At 49.4% G+C, this 16,022-nt stretch overlaps 1 protein-coding gene across 5 annotated transcripts in view; it reads left to right on the top strand.

Moving 5' to 3' along the window:
• Nucleotides 1–14,154, top strand: part of PTPRT (protein tyrosine phosphatase receptor type T) — a 1,014,822-nt gene extending 1,000,668 nt beyond the window's left edge. For all 5 annotated transcript variants that reach the window (XM_012781110.3, XM_020281830.2, XM_076011129.1 and 2 more), the window contains 4 exons: nucleotides 2,508–2,633; nucleotides 3,511–3,674; nucleotides 6,571–6,706; nucleotides 7,598–14,154. In XM_012781110.3, coding sequence (XP_012636564.2) covers nucleotides 2,508–2,633; nucleotides 3,511–3,674; nucleotides 6,571–6,706; nucleotides 7,598–7,651 — 480 coding nt within the window. In that variant the 3' untranslated portion in view covers nucleotides 7,652–14,154. The remainder of the gene's footprint in view (nucleotides 1–2,507; nucleotides 2,634–3,510; nucleotides 3,675–6,570; nucleotides 6,707–7,597) is intronic.
• The last annotated feature ends 1,868 nt before the right edge of the window (nucleotides 14,155–16,022 follow it).

Below are 16,022 nucleotides of genomic sequence, written 5' to 3'. Positions count from 1 at the left end.
CCCCCGCCACACACACACACACACACACACACACACACACTGCTGCTTTCTCAATATGCTCAATCAACCCCCAGTGGGGACGCTGGGAGAACAAGGCACCATTGCATGATGAAAATCAGCCTTGTGCATCTTTGCTATGCAAGAGGGGTGCTGATATATATATATATATACATATATAATATATTATATATATATTTGAATGCTTCAAATGCATATGATAGCTATTATCATTATTATTATTTTTGTTGAGCACTGACGGGGGGTTTCAATAATAGTATGACTCACTGGAATTTAGTGACTGCTTATTCTGTGCCTGACACTGTGAGAAGGGCTTTATTTATACAAAGCATCTCCTTTATCCTCTGAACAACCCTATCAAGCAGGGGTTAGCAAACTTCTTCTGTAAAGAACCAGACAGGACGTGTTTTAGGCTTCGCAGGCAATATGGTCTCTGTTGCAACTACCCTACTCTGCGACTAGCACGGAAGCAACCACAGACAATATGCAAACAAATACATGTAGCTGAATTTCAACAAAACTTGACTTGCAAAAACAGGAGGCTAGCCGGATTGGGCCTGAGGGCTGTAGAATGCCACCCACTGCTGTAAGGTGAACGGTGTTATTCCTCAGCTAGAATTTGGGATTTTCACAGCTAGGAAGGTGAGAGATGTCATTTTTCTCTCTCTTATGTCCCTCTGCCTCCCTGCTCTTCCCTTCTAAGTTCCAGTTCCGGAGGAAGGAGAGAATTAAAGACATTCTTTGCTTGTGAAACTCCCAGCCTGAGATGGCTGTCCTTGATCAACAAAGAGGAGAGTTGAGGCGCGGTGCGGTGGCTCACACCTGTAATCCTCGCACTCTGGAAAGCAAGGCAGGCAGATCGTTTGAGTTCAGGAGTTCGAGACCAGCCTGAACAAGAGTGAGACCCCATCTCTACTAAAAAAAAAATTGAGAGAAATTAGCTGGACAACTAAAAATATATAGAAAAAATTAGCCGGCCATGGTGGCGTATGCCTGTCATCCCAGCAACTTGGGAGACTGAGGCAGGAGAATCACTTGAGCCCAGGTATTTGAGGTTGCTGTGAGCTAGGCTGACCCAATGGCAAGTCTAGCCCGGGCAACAGAGTGAGACTCTGTCTCAAAAAAAAAAAAAAAAAGAAGAGAGCAATTGCTCCCTTTCATGAAAACCATGCATCCAAGGGGGTGGGTCACCTCTGCCAATCCAGCCCCTTGTCTGCAAGCTTGGGGTAGGCCGTGGCAGACCCCACTGATGACAGATTCAATCCTAAGATGCTCTCAGAAGCCTTGAGGGGTCTTTGTGAATCTTGACTGTATCTTCAGGGCAACCCCCAGATGGAGGGTCTTTCTAACCCTTGACCTCTTTGTCCCTAGCAAGCCTGCAGCCCCAATCTTAGCTCTCCTCTGTCCCCCAACTCTGGGGCCTGTTGATCTAGGCAGGATCCATCGCTTTGCCCCTTGGGAATCAGGAATGTGTCCCTCTCTGCAGCCACACACCCTGCCACCCACCTCAATCTTCTTTCCTCAACCGAAGTCATCTTGTGGCCCAACAGATGCAAGGAAATGAAGTATCTGTCTCTCCATTAGCTTAAAGAATAATCTGTGATCCTAGACTGAAGTTTCTCAATCTCTGCAGTGTTGACATTGGGAGCCGGATGACTCTGGGTGGAGAGCTATGCTGGGCGTTGCAGGATGTTTAGCAGCATCTTGGCCTCTACTCACTAGATGCCCATAGCAACCCCCAGGTGTGACAATCGAAAATGTCTTTAGACACTGCCAGATGTCCGCTGGGGGACAAAACTGCCTCCAGCTGAAAACCGCTGTCTTAGACGGAACAGCAACCACTGCCTTTTGCTCTCGGCTGTGGGTCCAAATTCCCGATTCCAGATAAACAGGGAAAATCACAGGCAAGACCTCAACACCATGTGGCATACCTTTTGGCGCAAAGTAGGTGTAATTATCCCCACTTCACATATGAGGAAACTGAGGCCTGGGTCACACAGCTAGTAAGCAGCAGAGCCTGGATTTGGACCAAAGACTGATGTCAAACTCTGTATTTTTAAAACTACTCATGATGTGATCATGAATGAGCAATGTGAAGATTTTCTTGGACTAGGAAAAAATTTGCCATGATCTGTGTGGTGCTAACAAAAAAAAAAATTGTATTTTCTCTTCCCTGAGTGTTCTATCTAATTCTGACAGCAGGGCTTCGAGGTGGGTATTATTCTACCTATTTTACAGATTAGGAAACTGAGATCCAGCAAGCCTAACACATGGTTTGAAACCCACATGGCAAAATGTTCAGGCCCAGTGTTTCTATGCTCAGCGGCTTGACGTTTCAGCACCAAAGGGGAAGCAGAGTCTGTTTTCCTGCATAATACACTCCCTTTCCACCCAGGGTGTCCTGCCAGCAGTAGGAACAGCTCAGTGGCCCACATGACTGACGACCCCTCTTGTCCTTGGCCTTTTCCTTGCCCTGTCTCCTGTCCCAGCTCTGTATGCAGTACTGGCCTGAGAAGACGTCCGGGTGCTACGGGCCCATCCAGGTGGAGTTCGTGTCTGCGGACATCGATGAGGACATCATCCACAGAATATTCCGCATCTGTAATATGGCTCGGGTGAGTGCGGGGCCTCCCCCCCAAACCAGATGGAGGCTGCCGGGAGAGGATCTGCTGAGCCAGCCAAGCGTGTGTGTTACACTCTCCTGTAATCTCCTCCTCGGGTAGTGATGCCTCTGCTGGTTCCAGCCCAGACCCAGCAGTGACTGCAACACAGAGATGCAAAGAGTGACATCCAACCTGCCATCTGCCTGTTTCCTGACACAACTTGCTGCCATGCAGACAAAACTTCTCAGGCATTAGCTCTTCCCCGCTGTGCCACGCTGCTTTAGCAGAGCAGATGTGGCTTTGATTGGGTCCAGTGAGATTTGGGCCAGGTCCTTCAAACTCCAAGATGAAAAATGATTAGTTGCTTCCGTGAGCAATAATCAGTTGCTTCCGGATATTCACCGGCTGAATGGAGGGGTGCTGGGTGGCAGGGGGTAGATTAGTAATCTATGAGTGATGGCTCGCTAAAGCAGCTTTGGTCTCTACTGGGGGCCCAGGGTGAATGGAACTCGGCCCCTGCCCTCAGAGTTCACTATTGAATGGGAAAGTGAGATATGTTCTGGCACATGAGCCTCAGAGAGAGAGAGGAACTCTGCCCGGTGGAGTCAGAGAAGGCTTTCCTAAAGAAAGGGATATTTGAACTGGGTTTTGAAGGGCTGAATAGGAGTGTTTTCCAGATAGCGAGAAGTTCAGGGTAGTCAGGGCAGGAAAACCAGTATGCACAAAAGTATAAAGGTAGGTTTATAACTTGCGACTCTCTCCATGAGGACATGGCTTAGATCCCGTTAGCCTGACTCCCACTACACTGCTGCAGCCCCCAGGGAATCTGGAAGGCTTGCAGCCCCAAGCTTCCCCAGCAGAACAGCCCTAACAGCCTCTCTGTTCTCAGCCACAGGACGGTTACCGTATAGTCCAGCACCTCCAGTACATTGGCTGGCCTGCCTACCGGGACACCCCCCCCTCCAAGCGCTCTCTGCTCAAAGTGGTCCGACGGCTGGAGAAGTGGCAGGAGCAGTATGACGGGAGGGAGGGACGCACCGTGGTCCACTGCCTGTGAGTATGGGGAGGTGCCGCCGGTGCAGCGGGGTGACAGGTGATAGAGGATCCTTGCAGATGCCTCTCAGCATTCCCTAAAGGCCAGTGGTTCATTCAAAGGAATTATAACCCTTTAACGGGATGGGGCTGCCAATCTGTTGTCCTGAACTATTGTTATATGACATACTGTTGATACAAAACCTGGTGGCCATTCCACAAACATGGGAGGAGAATGGCAGACCACTCCCCAGTGCTCCCAGTAAGTAGATGAGCCCCACGTGCTGTGTCCTGCTAGTCACAAGAAAGCTCAGGACACAGTGGGTTCCACTGACCAGAGCCTCCTTTATTATCTCCTGAAGGAGGAAGAGAAGAGAAAAGGGAAGGTATTGATTAAGTGGGCTTAATTTAAGCAGACACTCTAAATGAATCATTCATTCCACTTGTGATAGATATTATCATTTGGGGAAACTGAGGCACAGGCAAGGTAAGCTAAGCAGGTAATCAAGACAGGGGCTATGATTTGCATTCACTGGGCTCTAAGCTGAAACACCATCTATTAACACACACTGCCTCTGAGTAAACCAAAGGACTTGTCCACTGTGTCTCCCTCCTGGGGTATCTCTACTGGGGGTTTAGTGGGGACAAAAGGACACAGAGAGCCTGATAGATGGATTCCAAGGGCCCTGGGAACACTGTTTCCCAGGGGCACAGTGGGATCAAGGCCAGTGTGTTTATAGCTCCATTACTGGTGTGAACTGGAGCCTTTACCTCGTGTCTTTGAATGGGCAGTCTGGTTTGTTACGCCGGGTGGAGGTCAGGACCCTTAGAGGACTGTGGCTGACAAGCTGTGTAGCATCCAGAAAACCACTTCATTTTGTGAGCCTCAGTTTCCATATCTGTCCAGTAGGTATGTTGAATTAGATAATCTTCAGACCCCATAGTGCTTTGACATGAAATAGTTAGAAAATAAATGCAATCTGTCTGCCAATATAAACATCAAAAAAGTCGTGGTAGCAAATATGCAAATGTTGTAAACGTGATTACTTAAAAGAGCAGGGGTCACGGAGTCTACCATAGGAGTCTAAAGTGACCACAGAGAAGGAGTCTACAAAGATCTTGGACCCAAAACAAGCCTGCAGACATAATAGCTATGTACAGGATGTTTGAGTCACATTCATTCACTTTGCTTCTTAGAACATAAAGGATTTGGGGAGAATTTTAGAAGACCTCCCTCTTTTAAAATGTTGTGTTAAAGAAATTTGAACCAAGGTCTTCTCTTTCTCAGAACAAATATTTCTGGAGCAGGTAGAGGCATTAAGAATATCTAACTGACCTCAGAATTGAGTTCAGTCTTTTCAAAACCAGCTAACTGTTCTCCTTCTATCAAATAGGCGGTGCATGTACACACCAGGAAAAAGTCGGAGAGCTTAAAGGAGGTTACACACACACACACACACACACACACACAGAAAAAGAGAGCTAAACCCCCTTCCCAAAGGACACCAATCTCAGTGGAGTTTGGAGTCTAGGAGGATACTGTGCGGTGTCCCAAGTCAGGTCAATGAGTGACATCAGCCAGGCCAAGCTGGCTCTGCCCACATGCCAGAGGCCAGCAGCTGGTGTCCTGTCAAATAATCCCTGCTGCCTGTAGTTCCCTCCAACACATGCAGGTGACCTCACCATTGGCACAGAGCCACACCCATCCCTCCAGGGTCTCACTCCACCAGGCCCTGAGACACCTGTGTCCACTCACCTCTTCCTCTGGACTCTGTTATTCTTGCTTCAGAAATCACCAATCCCTCCTTCCCGGAGTCCCTCCCTGCTCTCCCTCTGTTTGTTCTTTGACCTGCTTTTCTTGCAGGAGTACCTATTTAATCCATGTCCCCCCTAGCCGAGATGACCAGTAGTTTGAACCAAAGGAAAGCACAGGGGTGTCTTTCTACCAACAGAGACCTTGGCATTCTGGAAGGCCACAGACTCTGTTACAGACCCTGAAATGCAGGCACCAGCCAGTGAATGGAAGGCAACTGTCTGTACTTGAAACATCTGGCTGTTGGGTGTCCTGTAGATAAAACATCTGGGAGATTGACTAAGTGCCTTAGCTTCCATCCAGATGTTCTTCAGACACAGACCATTACGTGAAATCATTAGTTGCTCTTGGCAACACGCCCAGGAGTTCCGAATCAGGAAGATTCCTAAAAGGACTTTATGTAAAGAGTTTGAAGGATGTTTCCATGAAGATGACTTACGGAGCCAGAAAGAAAGAGTAACAGGGATGGCTCTGCTGTGAGCCCTCTGTCCCTATAATCACGACCAGACCCTTAAACCAAGATGTACAGTAGAGACATGTCATTTCAGGACACGGCCTCTCAGGCCAACCCCAGCCCCTGCCTCCAAGCCTGGGCTGGCTGGTCCTAGGCTAACAGAGTATTGCTGCCCTTAGTGAGGGATGGGAAGAACTAGCAGGAAAGTCGCCTGGAAATTTCTATGGCCTTTATTGGATGTGTAGATAGACCCAGAGCATCCTTTTGGGCAAGGCACTATGTGTACACGGACACAATGTCGTCCTGCCCTGGGAGTTCGGGTCAGTGTACCTTGAGTGACTGTAATGTGCTCATAGAACCAAGGAAACATCAAGCTAACTAAGCTCTTAAAGGTTATCCAGCCCAACCCCTTCGCTATATGAAGGGGAAACTTGGGAACCAGATGGGGGATGTGATTTGCCCAAGGTCAGAGCAGGTTCATGGCACAGGGGAGACTCAAACTGTAACTCACGGCTCAGGCTCAGGCTCTCACCGTTGCCTTCTCATGCATTTGCTGGGGCGGCCACTCCCCACTACTACTGCTGTGGCTTTCGGGTCAGCAGGAGCAGGGGGACCTGGAAATGGGGCTCACCTCTCCCCTCTGTGTCTAGGAACGGGGGAGGCCGCAGCGGAACCTTCTGTGCCATCTGCAGCGTGTGTGAGATGATCCAGCAGCAAAACATCATTGACGTGTTCCACATCGTGAAAACACTGCGTAACAACAAATCCAACATGGTGGAGACCCTGGTAAGTGTCCCAAGAGCTAGCCTTCAACAGCCAGGGGCTAGCCGCAGTTCCCTTGACCTGAAGCCACTGACATCCCATAGTAAAAGTGCTCAACAGCCGGGTGCTTACTGAGGACCCACAGTCTGTGCCCTGGGCATTCACTGTTGTCTGCCCACTTTATCCCCCTTCCAGCGCCCCCAATTTCTCCTTCCTGCAGGGAAATCCAAATATGAATCCCAGCACATCTACTTTGTTTTACTTTCTGCCCATTCCTTAAGAAAGTGTCATTAATTCAGGCTTAAAGGAAAGGCCTCCGGATTAGTAGAATGTGAATTATGTTTTCAATTCAGTCCAATTCCATTCTAATTCATTTATGCTAATGCTCCCGGTTTAGAGCATTGAACTAGGACGCGGTGGGGGAAAGGGTGGTGACGAGCGTGGAGAGTGGGCAGGCAGAGTCCCGGACTACAGGGCTTGGTGCCGGGCGGAGACAGACCACACTCGAGAACTGCAGACCGACTCAAAGCGGGGTCGCATTCAGGACAAGGTCCCGTGCAAAGCGTGACCCACAGATGGGCAATGGCAGCATCGCCTGGGGAGCTCGTTGGAAATGCAGAACCTTGAATCCCACTCCAGGTTTCCTGCATTGGAATCTACATTCTAAAAAGATTCTTGGGTGCCTTGTGTGCACATCGCAGTTTGAGAAGCGCTGTTGCATGAAACAGTAAAAAGAAAGGGAGTGATCCCATTTGGGCATTCAAGAAAGCCTGGGTAGAAGCAAGACTTTGAAGGACGCCCAGATATGGGTGATATTGAGGTAGATGAAGTTTTCTCCCAAACCTGTATCTCTAAACTAAATGCTCTGTCTCATTCCTTCCCATCTCTCTCTCTTGTCTCCCGTCCCCCTCTCAGGAACAGTATAAATTTGTATACGAGGTGGCACTGGAATATTTAAGCTCCTTTTAGCTCCATGGGATGGGGAGCCTGCGGGAGCCCAGAGGCTGCTGCGGCCAAGCCCCCTTTTCTGTGACTGGCAGTGACCGAGGTGGCACCCCTGCCCGACTCCAAGAAGAAGACTGATGGCCCGACATTCCTCGGGGTGTCTGCGCCCTCCAAGGGGTCTCCCAGGGCTGTAGGAGATGCTGCTCCGAAAGTTCCGGACTTCCCTTCCAGCCCCACCAGCCACAGCCACGGCCCGGGCAGAAGGGCACCCCCAAGCAAGGCCTCAGACTTCCAGTCCCCAGACCTCTTGCTTTTGTTCGTTCTGAGTTTGTGACCCTCGTGGCAGCCGGCTGTGCAGGTGCCGGGGGTGGGGGGCTCAGCAGCGCCTCCCCTGCCCTGCTTCTCCTAGGAGGGGGGGAGACGTGTGCTCTGCTCCTCCGTGTCATGGGAAAGATTGGGGCTCTTGGGGGTCTCTGCTCTGCTGCCCCCTGCAATCTCCTCCGCGGGCCTCTGGCACCAGACACCTGCCATCTGGACCAGCGTGGCCTTGGGGTACACCCCAGGCCACAGCAGAGGGCCCCATCCTCACACCGAACCTGCATGGGGCTTGTGGCCCGAGACACTCTGTACCCCTTCCCCAGCCCGGGCCTTAACCATCTGTCATTCACTGGCCAACAAGCTGTGTCCGCAGCACTCTCCGGGAAAGGTTTCCTTTGCTTGTGGGGGGTCGCTGGGAAGGGGTGGAACTGCAGGGAAGTTTGCTGCTGCTCCCTATCTTTGTGTGAAAAGACCACCTCCCTGGGGCAGGGTGACCCATGCAGTGTAACCCCTGTGTCTCTTTGGTGGCAGCTTCCTTTTGGAGAGACAAGCAGGACAAGAGTTGATTATTTTCCAAAGTGTATGTGAGCAGAAACTTTCTTTTTGGGAGGTGTGAAATCTTAGTCTCTTATGTCAAAAAAGGGAAGGGAAGACTTTGGGCGTGTAGCTCTAAGAGAAATCCCTTGGGCTGATCTTTCCCTGTAACGTCCCTAAAATGCTCCACGAGGGACAGCCCAGCAGTTGAGCAAGGGAGAGGTGAGCTAGTCTGAAGACGGTCCCTTTGGTGTCTGGAGTGTGTAGAGCCCCAGCCTTGTGCATAACTGGGATCTCCACCTTCGAACCCCTTCCTAGAGAAACCAGCTGCCACTTGAAAAGACCGTTGTGGACCCAGTTACACCCAGTTGGTTTAAAGTAGGCCAAGGGAATCAGGTCTGGGGGCGCCAGGGTCTTGTTCAAAGTATGAGTGAGTCAGAAGAGGCCAACACTGGCTAAGTCACAACTGTACGGCAGGCGTCGTGCTTGGCACTTTCCGAGTGACATCTCACGTTGTCCTTACAACCCCTAGGACAGAGCAATTAGCTCATCACCATCTCCATTTCACAGCTGAGGAAACCGAGGCACCGTCCTCAGTGATGAAATCCTGGATTTCAAAATGGCAGGTGATGGCAATGAGACTTTACTGTTTTCCATTTTTTTTTCTCAGCTGAGCAATTATTTTATGGAGGGAAAAAATAAAGCCAGAAACTTCTGAGCGGAGAGCTCCACAAATGGGAATTTAGCTCTTTCTTCCGGATGTCAGTTCTTCTGGGAAGCCCAGAATGTCAGATATATTTCAATAACCCATTCCCAGCTCCCCGGGAAAGCTAGCCTCATCTCCCTTCTTAGTGAAAACAATTCCCTGTTTTCTCAGGCTATGAGGGGACCAGCCAGGGACACTCTTGACTTTGGTCTCTAGATGGTGCTTAGGCACAATGTCCGACAGCCTCGGGGTGGCCTGGGACCTAAGGAAGCTCCATCGTGGTGGCTAGTCTAGCTCTAGATGGGGCATGAGGGGCACAGAACTAATGAGGGCACAGCCTTTGCCCTCCAGAGCTTGCTGCCCACTGGGGAAATTGAATCACAGGGCAGTGGTGGCGGAGCAAGGTGGGGCCTCCCAGAGGAGGTGCCGTCTACTCCCGCCGGATCTTAGCAGACAGCACAAGGAGGAAAAGGGAGCTCAGGCCAAGAGTCAGCATGTGCACAGCAAAGAGATGGGAAAGGCATTGGGAAGGGCAGTACGAGGAGACGGGGGAGGCTTGCCCGGCTGGGCGCAGCACTGCAGGGGGAGAGCCAGGCCACGGGCCAGGGTCCGGGAGACAGATGCCCACCGAGGGTGCAGACTTCGTCCTACAGGCAACAAGCAGTCGGCAGAGCTTTCGAGTGATGTGCTCAGCCGAGTGTTGGAAAGGGTCCCGCTGGGCCAGTAGGCTGCCTCTTTTCCTCTCATCAGACACTGTGAAAACATTCCCTCCAGCGCGTACTTTTTAATACCACATCCATCTGTCTGTCTCTCGTTATTTTGTTTGCTGGGACAAAAATATTCAGCTTCTGCAAGCAACCCGGGCCTCTGCTTTAGCACAGGAGCAGGGTCACCAACCCAGATCTCCAGGCCCGCGAGGACAGGACATGAAAGGAGCCCGCGAAGCCGCTTCCATTGGCACAGGCTCTGGAGCTGTCTGGAAGTCCAGGGACACCAGACTTGATCAAGGAAGGGCTGTCACTTTGGAGGTTCAAAAGGAAGTGTCTCAAAGCAAAGGCAGACAAAGGAACCCCACGATGACCTCGCTCTTGTCCTTTGCTGAGCCTCTTCCCAGGTGTATGTGAGCAGGCCCCCAGGCCCCCCAACCCCCACAGGTCCCCCTGGCTTCCCCGGGCTCCAGCCCACTGCCCCAGGTGACTGTCCCCAGCCTTCAGGGAGCCTGTAGCATGGCAAACCAGCCCGTTGTGTGCTGTTTTCTCAGATCTCGGCTCATCCAGCAGGATGAGGGCGGAGGGAGAGCTATTTAACACAAATCCTAGGATTTATTCTGCTCGGGAAGGGGTGAAATAGCTGGCGGATAAAAATGACAGTGGCTTCTATTATTTCAAATGGTAGGAATTTAAAGTGTGACTCCAGGGAGAAAGAAACTGGTAAAAAACTCAGGCCATGGTGGGGTGTCCCAGCCAGGGCTGATTCTCCCAGCTCAGGCTCTTCATACAACCCAACCTCCCTCCAGAGAAGACAGGGCAGCAGTGAGCAGGTCTTAGGCCAGGGTATGCAAGGAGAAACTGAGGCTAGTAGATGGGTTTGACTTCCCTAAGATCCCATGTGGCAAGTATGTGGCAGGGCTTGGATGAGACAGGGCACCGGTGCCCAGGAATTTGAACTTGACCCTTTACCCAGGAAATTTCCTGTGCAAACACCACCTTCCTTAAGGTGTCTCCCCACGCCACCCCAGTTCCAGGGTGGGCTTGGCCTGCTGTAAGCAGAGGAAAGTAGCACTGATGCTCTCTGAGTCTCCACTATAAGAGCCATCCTCTTGTGTCTGGGTGCCAAAGAGTGGCACTTAGTGAGCTCCTGTGGTTCTCCCCTCCTACAGACCCTGTTTGGAGGGGATATGAGAGATTAACAAGAAGCCAGGAACTGCCCCTACCTGTGTGTGTTTATGGCCTAGGTAGCTTCAGGGTGTATCTTGGCTGCACCCTGACATTGCAACCTTTCACCTTTCCTGGTGTGAAGACCCTGGGCTAGCCAGAGCCCTGGTGGGAATGGAAGGGGCCAGCTTGCTTTTAGTGCTGGCCCTCTCTGTGTGTGACCTGAGTGATGGCCGACCAGATGTCAGCCTTTACAGGAACCGGCAGACCCTGTGCTGGGGGCTCTAACACATGAACTCACTGAGTTCTTCCAACATTCCTAAGAAGTGTCTGTGATTGTCACCATTTTATTGATAAAGAAACTGAGGCTCCGAGGGGAGCAGTCACTTGCCTACAGTTCCACAGCTAGTGAATGAGTGAGCCAGGACTTAAATGGTTTTTTCTGACTTGCAAAGATGTTTCCACCAGACTATGCTGTGCCATGTTCCCCAGGACAAATGGTCAACCCAAGCTGAAGGGCAGGTCAGAAGATAAAACATAGTCATGTCATCTCAAACCCTGACTTGCTTTCCCCATTATCCAACCAATCTGGGCTCCTTTTCAGCCTCTGACCAGCTCTAAATCACAGTTGAGTAGAACAGGGAAATAGGAAAAGTGAACCCAACCAGAAGAGACCAGAAGAAATTCAGCCTTGTTCATCTACTCCCATGCAAGGGTTTCCTGGTGGATATTTTCCATGTACACATATCTAAAATGCAGAGCCTTGGCTTCACCTATCAGGGAATCTGCCTTCAAGGTCATGCACTGTCTGAACAGCAGGAGAGAGGTTAGCGGTAGAGAGCAGAGGGTTGTTCCAGCTCCAGTTTCTTCTGACACATATTTCAGGGTCATGGATCTGATCCTCAGAAGCACACCAGAGATGTCAAAGCCATATTTGTGCACATGAGCAGACCCACTCTTGGTTTCTAGGTAGCCAGGAATAGACTTTTGCATGGCACTGGCTGTATAATTGTCTTGTAGAGATCAAGCCAATCTCTTGTATCCTTCCTGCTCACTTCCAGAAGAGATGGGAAAAGGCCATCAAAGGGGCTACATCCACCCCTGAAGTCTACCCATAAATGTTAGATCTTCAAGAGGAGGGATCAGCACCCACAATGGTAGCCCCCCAGGCCTAGCACCCCAGCTATCTCAGAGCTTGGTGGTGTCCCCTGGGGTTGTTACAGGGATGTAGGAGAACTCAGGGTGGAAGGGAATGTACTAGGAAGAGTTTGGGAGGTCTGGATCACTAACAGGCTTCCTTCTGTATCTGAGAGCTGCTCTAGGTGGTAGGATATGGACCCTGATCCTTGGTTGGAATGTTCAGAGAATGAGGGGTCTGGTGGCCTTGGAATGTTAGGAAACTATTGGAGCTCAGGGTAATTAATGTAGTTCATGGTTCCTTGGTAGTGGGACTCTTGGATTTGGAGGAGGAAAGGGTGATAGGAAGTAACCTGTCAAAATTGCAAAATTGGGTCCTTATACAGGGACTTTAGTGCCTTTGGGCTTGTGAATACATATCAGTGGACCTCCAATGTGATGGTCAGACAAACTCTCAGTACCAGCCCTGTCCCTGTCTCTTCCATGGAAGATTAATAGTGGAAGGTATTCTTTGGGTCAAAGCCCCCAGGGCAGTTGGAGGCTTAGAAGGCAGAGTGGTATCTCCCAGGTAAAACCAGGCTTCTGAAGGGTCAGGCGGAATCTAGTGCCCATATCTTCCATAGGTATGCAGATTATTGGATAAAGTCAAGCAGTTTGCTAGGCCCAGGTCACTCCTGTGAGTGGAACTAGGACGAATGTGTGAAACTTAACAGTGGTAGGGAAGGATTTTCTGTCTGCCAGAGATGGTAAGTTGCCCCTCTCAGCAGCTGTCCCGCAGCAGCCAGACATCTCTTTAAAGGGAAGAAGGAGCACTGTTGAGATGACTTCCATTTCAAATGGGTGAGACCCTGTGGAGCTGGGGTCCTGTTTGAGCCCATTCATACCTGCAGAGAACAAAGCCGAGTGGGGTGTGTTTGGTTTGTGCAGGTTCAGGCCCCTGCTATCCCAGCCCAAGTCTCCCTACCATGCAGGCCAACATGATTCTCTGGCCACGTATCCTGGGCTCATCCAGGCTGGTTTTCAGCAAACACCAAACCACAGGGAACAGCTGCTTTGCCATAGAGCCGATGCCCACTTGGATCTCTGATGAGAGCAGCCAGAACTCAGACCCACTGGCCAACAGGGCCATCAGTGACAGCCCAAACCAGTAAAGGTTCAAGTGGGACCCAGAGCAGGGCTCTGCTCACCATATACATTATCTCCCGAAGTTAATTCTACCCCCACTCCCCACTGGAGGCCCGTCGGAGCAGATGGCAAAAGCAAAAGCACAGTGACTCAGTTGACACGTGATTATCATCCTTTCCAATGTGCACATTTCATCACTAGCTGGATCCTGGGCTAGCCCAGGTTAATCGAGGTTAACCCATATTGGTAATCAGAGCACTTTTTTATCTTCTCTTTTCACCCTACATACTTCTAGCCAGTCAAAGGCAAAGAGTGGGGGCATCTATTATTGTCTTGGCTACTGGGCACCATCATAGCCCCATAGGAGCTATCATGGGGTTCCCACTCAACTCCAGGGAGGCTGACATTTTCACATCCACTGGACATATGATATTGCATGAGACCAAAGTCTCCACGCCGTCTGCAGCCTCCTCCATGAATCCCAATGGCCTGCACTTGTACAGTTTGGGTGTTTGATAGATAAAGCACGTACAAGAAGAGAAAACAAAATAAATCAACTTTTAAAGAAAAGCCAGCACTGTGCTGTCAATGTTCTTTTTCTTTTCTTTTTCCTTTCCAATTCTAGCTTAAAAAAAAGCAGAAGGTAAATAATGTCAGGTCAATGAATATCAGATATATTTTTTGACTGTACATTACAGTGAAGTGTAATCTTTTTACACCTGCAAGTCCATCTTATTTATTCTTGTAAATGTTCCCTGACAATGTTTGTAATATGGCTGTGTTAAAAATCTATACAATAAAGCTGTGACCCTGAGATTCATGTTTTCCTAAGATATTCGTATTGGTGTCTTCCTGAGCTTGGGTAGGGGTAGGGTGAGGACAAGTTGACAAAGGAGGAGAAACATCCCTATTATCAACTAGGTTTCTTTATGTTCATTTAATCCTCACAACTACAACATGGGAAATACATATTATTCTCGCTTTGCAGATGACAAAGTTGAAGCTCAGAAACATCAGGAGATTCTCTATGACTGCACAATGAGTTTGTAAAAAGGTTGGGTCTAAAGCAGTGTTTCCCAAACATGGTCCATAGAGCACTGGCATCAGAATCACTGGGAAGTTTGCTAAACACACAGATTTTTAAGCCCCTAGAGAATCGCAGTTCCTGGGTCTGTATGCTAACAAGGTGCCTAGATGTATCAGCTAACTATTTCTGCATAATAAACCACCCCGAAACTCAGTGACTTGAAACAACAGTCTTTTATAGCAGTCAGCTGAGACTCAACTGCTGTAGGCTGAGCTCAGCTAATCTCAGCTGGGCTCGCGGATGTGCTGGCTAAGGGCTCTATTCTAGGCCAGGCTTTGCTGTAGCAGGTGGGCTGGTGTGGTCCTGCTCCATATACTTGTTATCCTCCCCCTGAGACAAACACTGTGCTTATGCTTCTCATGGTCATAGCAGGAGCATGAGAAAATCCCATCACCTAAGTGTTTGCCAAGCCTCTGCTTGAATTATACTTGTGATATCGCATTGGACGAAGCTGGTTAAATGGAATACTCAGAATCAAAGGGCAGGGATTCTGCCTCTTCTCATAGACCCCCCTCTTCTCTGAACTTAGGTACCAAACCAGTAGTGCCTGACGCAGCCTTTAACTCTCTAATCTCAGAGTGTGGTCCATGAGTCGCCTACATCATTTTGCCTGGGAAACTTCCACACATGTACAGTGTGATTCAATAGGTCCAGGATGGGAGTCAGGAATCGACACGTTTAACAAGTGCCCCAGGTGATTGCAGTATATGCTAAGGCTCAGCAAGCACTGTTTTAAATGCTGTTGTTACAGGGAAACAGATAAGAGTCCAAGGGGAATGGGGACAAACCAGTTCTCAAGCTAGGGGCTGTGGCCGCCAACCTCTGAGTTGGATGGATGTGCTCTCCATTCCGTAGATGATCAGAAGAAATCATTAGAACCGACTCCTTGGAGTTATTGGTTCTCAAGTTCTTTGTCTGTATCCCGATATAAGTCTGAGCTGGAAACATGAGCCACAGGGCTGGAACCCAGGGATCACTTTGTTCTCTTTCAGCCTTGGCACCCCCCCAGGCCACAGAGTCAAACACGTGCTTTCTAGCTTGAGTCCTTCATGAGCAACCGGGTGTCCAGCCAGCTAGTTATCCTTGTCATTTGTCCTCGGTCGTGTAATCTCACATACGCTTCCTGCCACAAATGTAAGAGGTGACACTGGGAAAAGAAAATCGGACAGAAGGAAAAAAAAAAAAAAACAAAAACAGAAAAACCTTACATAACTCCTAATAACAAAAATACTTGGGGGCCTATCATTTTTCCCAAAATGGAAATACCTTTTAAAGTGTTATTATAAAAGTAGCACAAACTCACTTAAAAGTACTCAATACACAATTGTTTGAGGCATAAGGTGAAAGTTCCCACCTCTCGAAGGTACTTATTAATATTTTTGTGCCATTCCAGACCTTTCTCTGCATATATAAATACACACATTTTCTACATAAATGTCATCAACCTGCATACATTCTGAGGCCCTGCTTCTTTCTTCTCACTTAACAACAATGCCATGGTCATTTTCCATGGAAGTATGCCTAAATAAATATAATCAATATCCCTTATCTTCTTTGACACAGTCTCAGAAGTCCTGAGCCTGAGGCTAAGCTAGCTTGGGTGTGTCAAGGCTC

Source organism: Microcebus murinus, chromosome 16 (genome assembly GCF_040939455.1).
Source record: "Microcebus murinus isolate Inina chromosome 16, M.murinus_Inina_mat1.0, whole genome shotgun sequence".
In the NCBI taxonomy this organism is placed as follows: domain Eukaryota; kingdom Metazoa; phylum Chordata; class Mammalia; order Primates; family Cheirogaleidae; genus Microcebus; species Microcebus murinus.
This window is presented reverse-complemented; position numbering and strand designations above follow the sequence as displayed.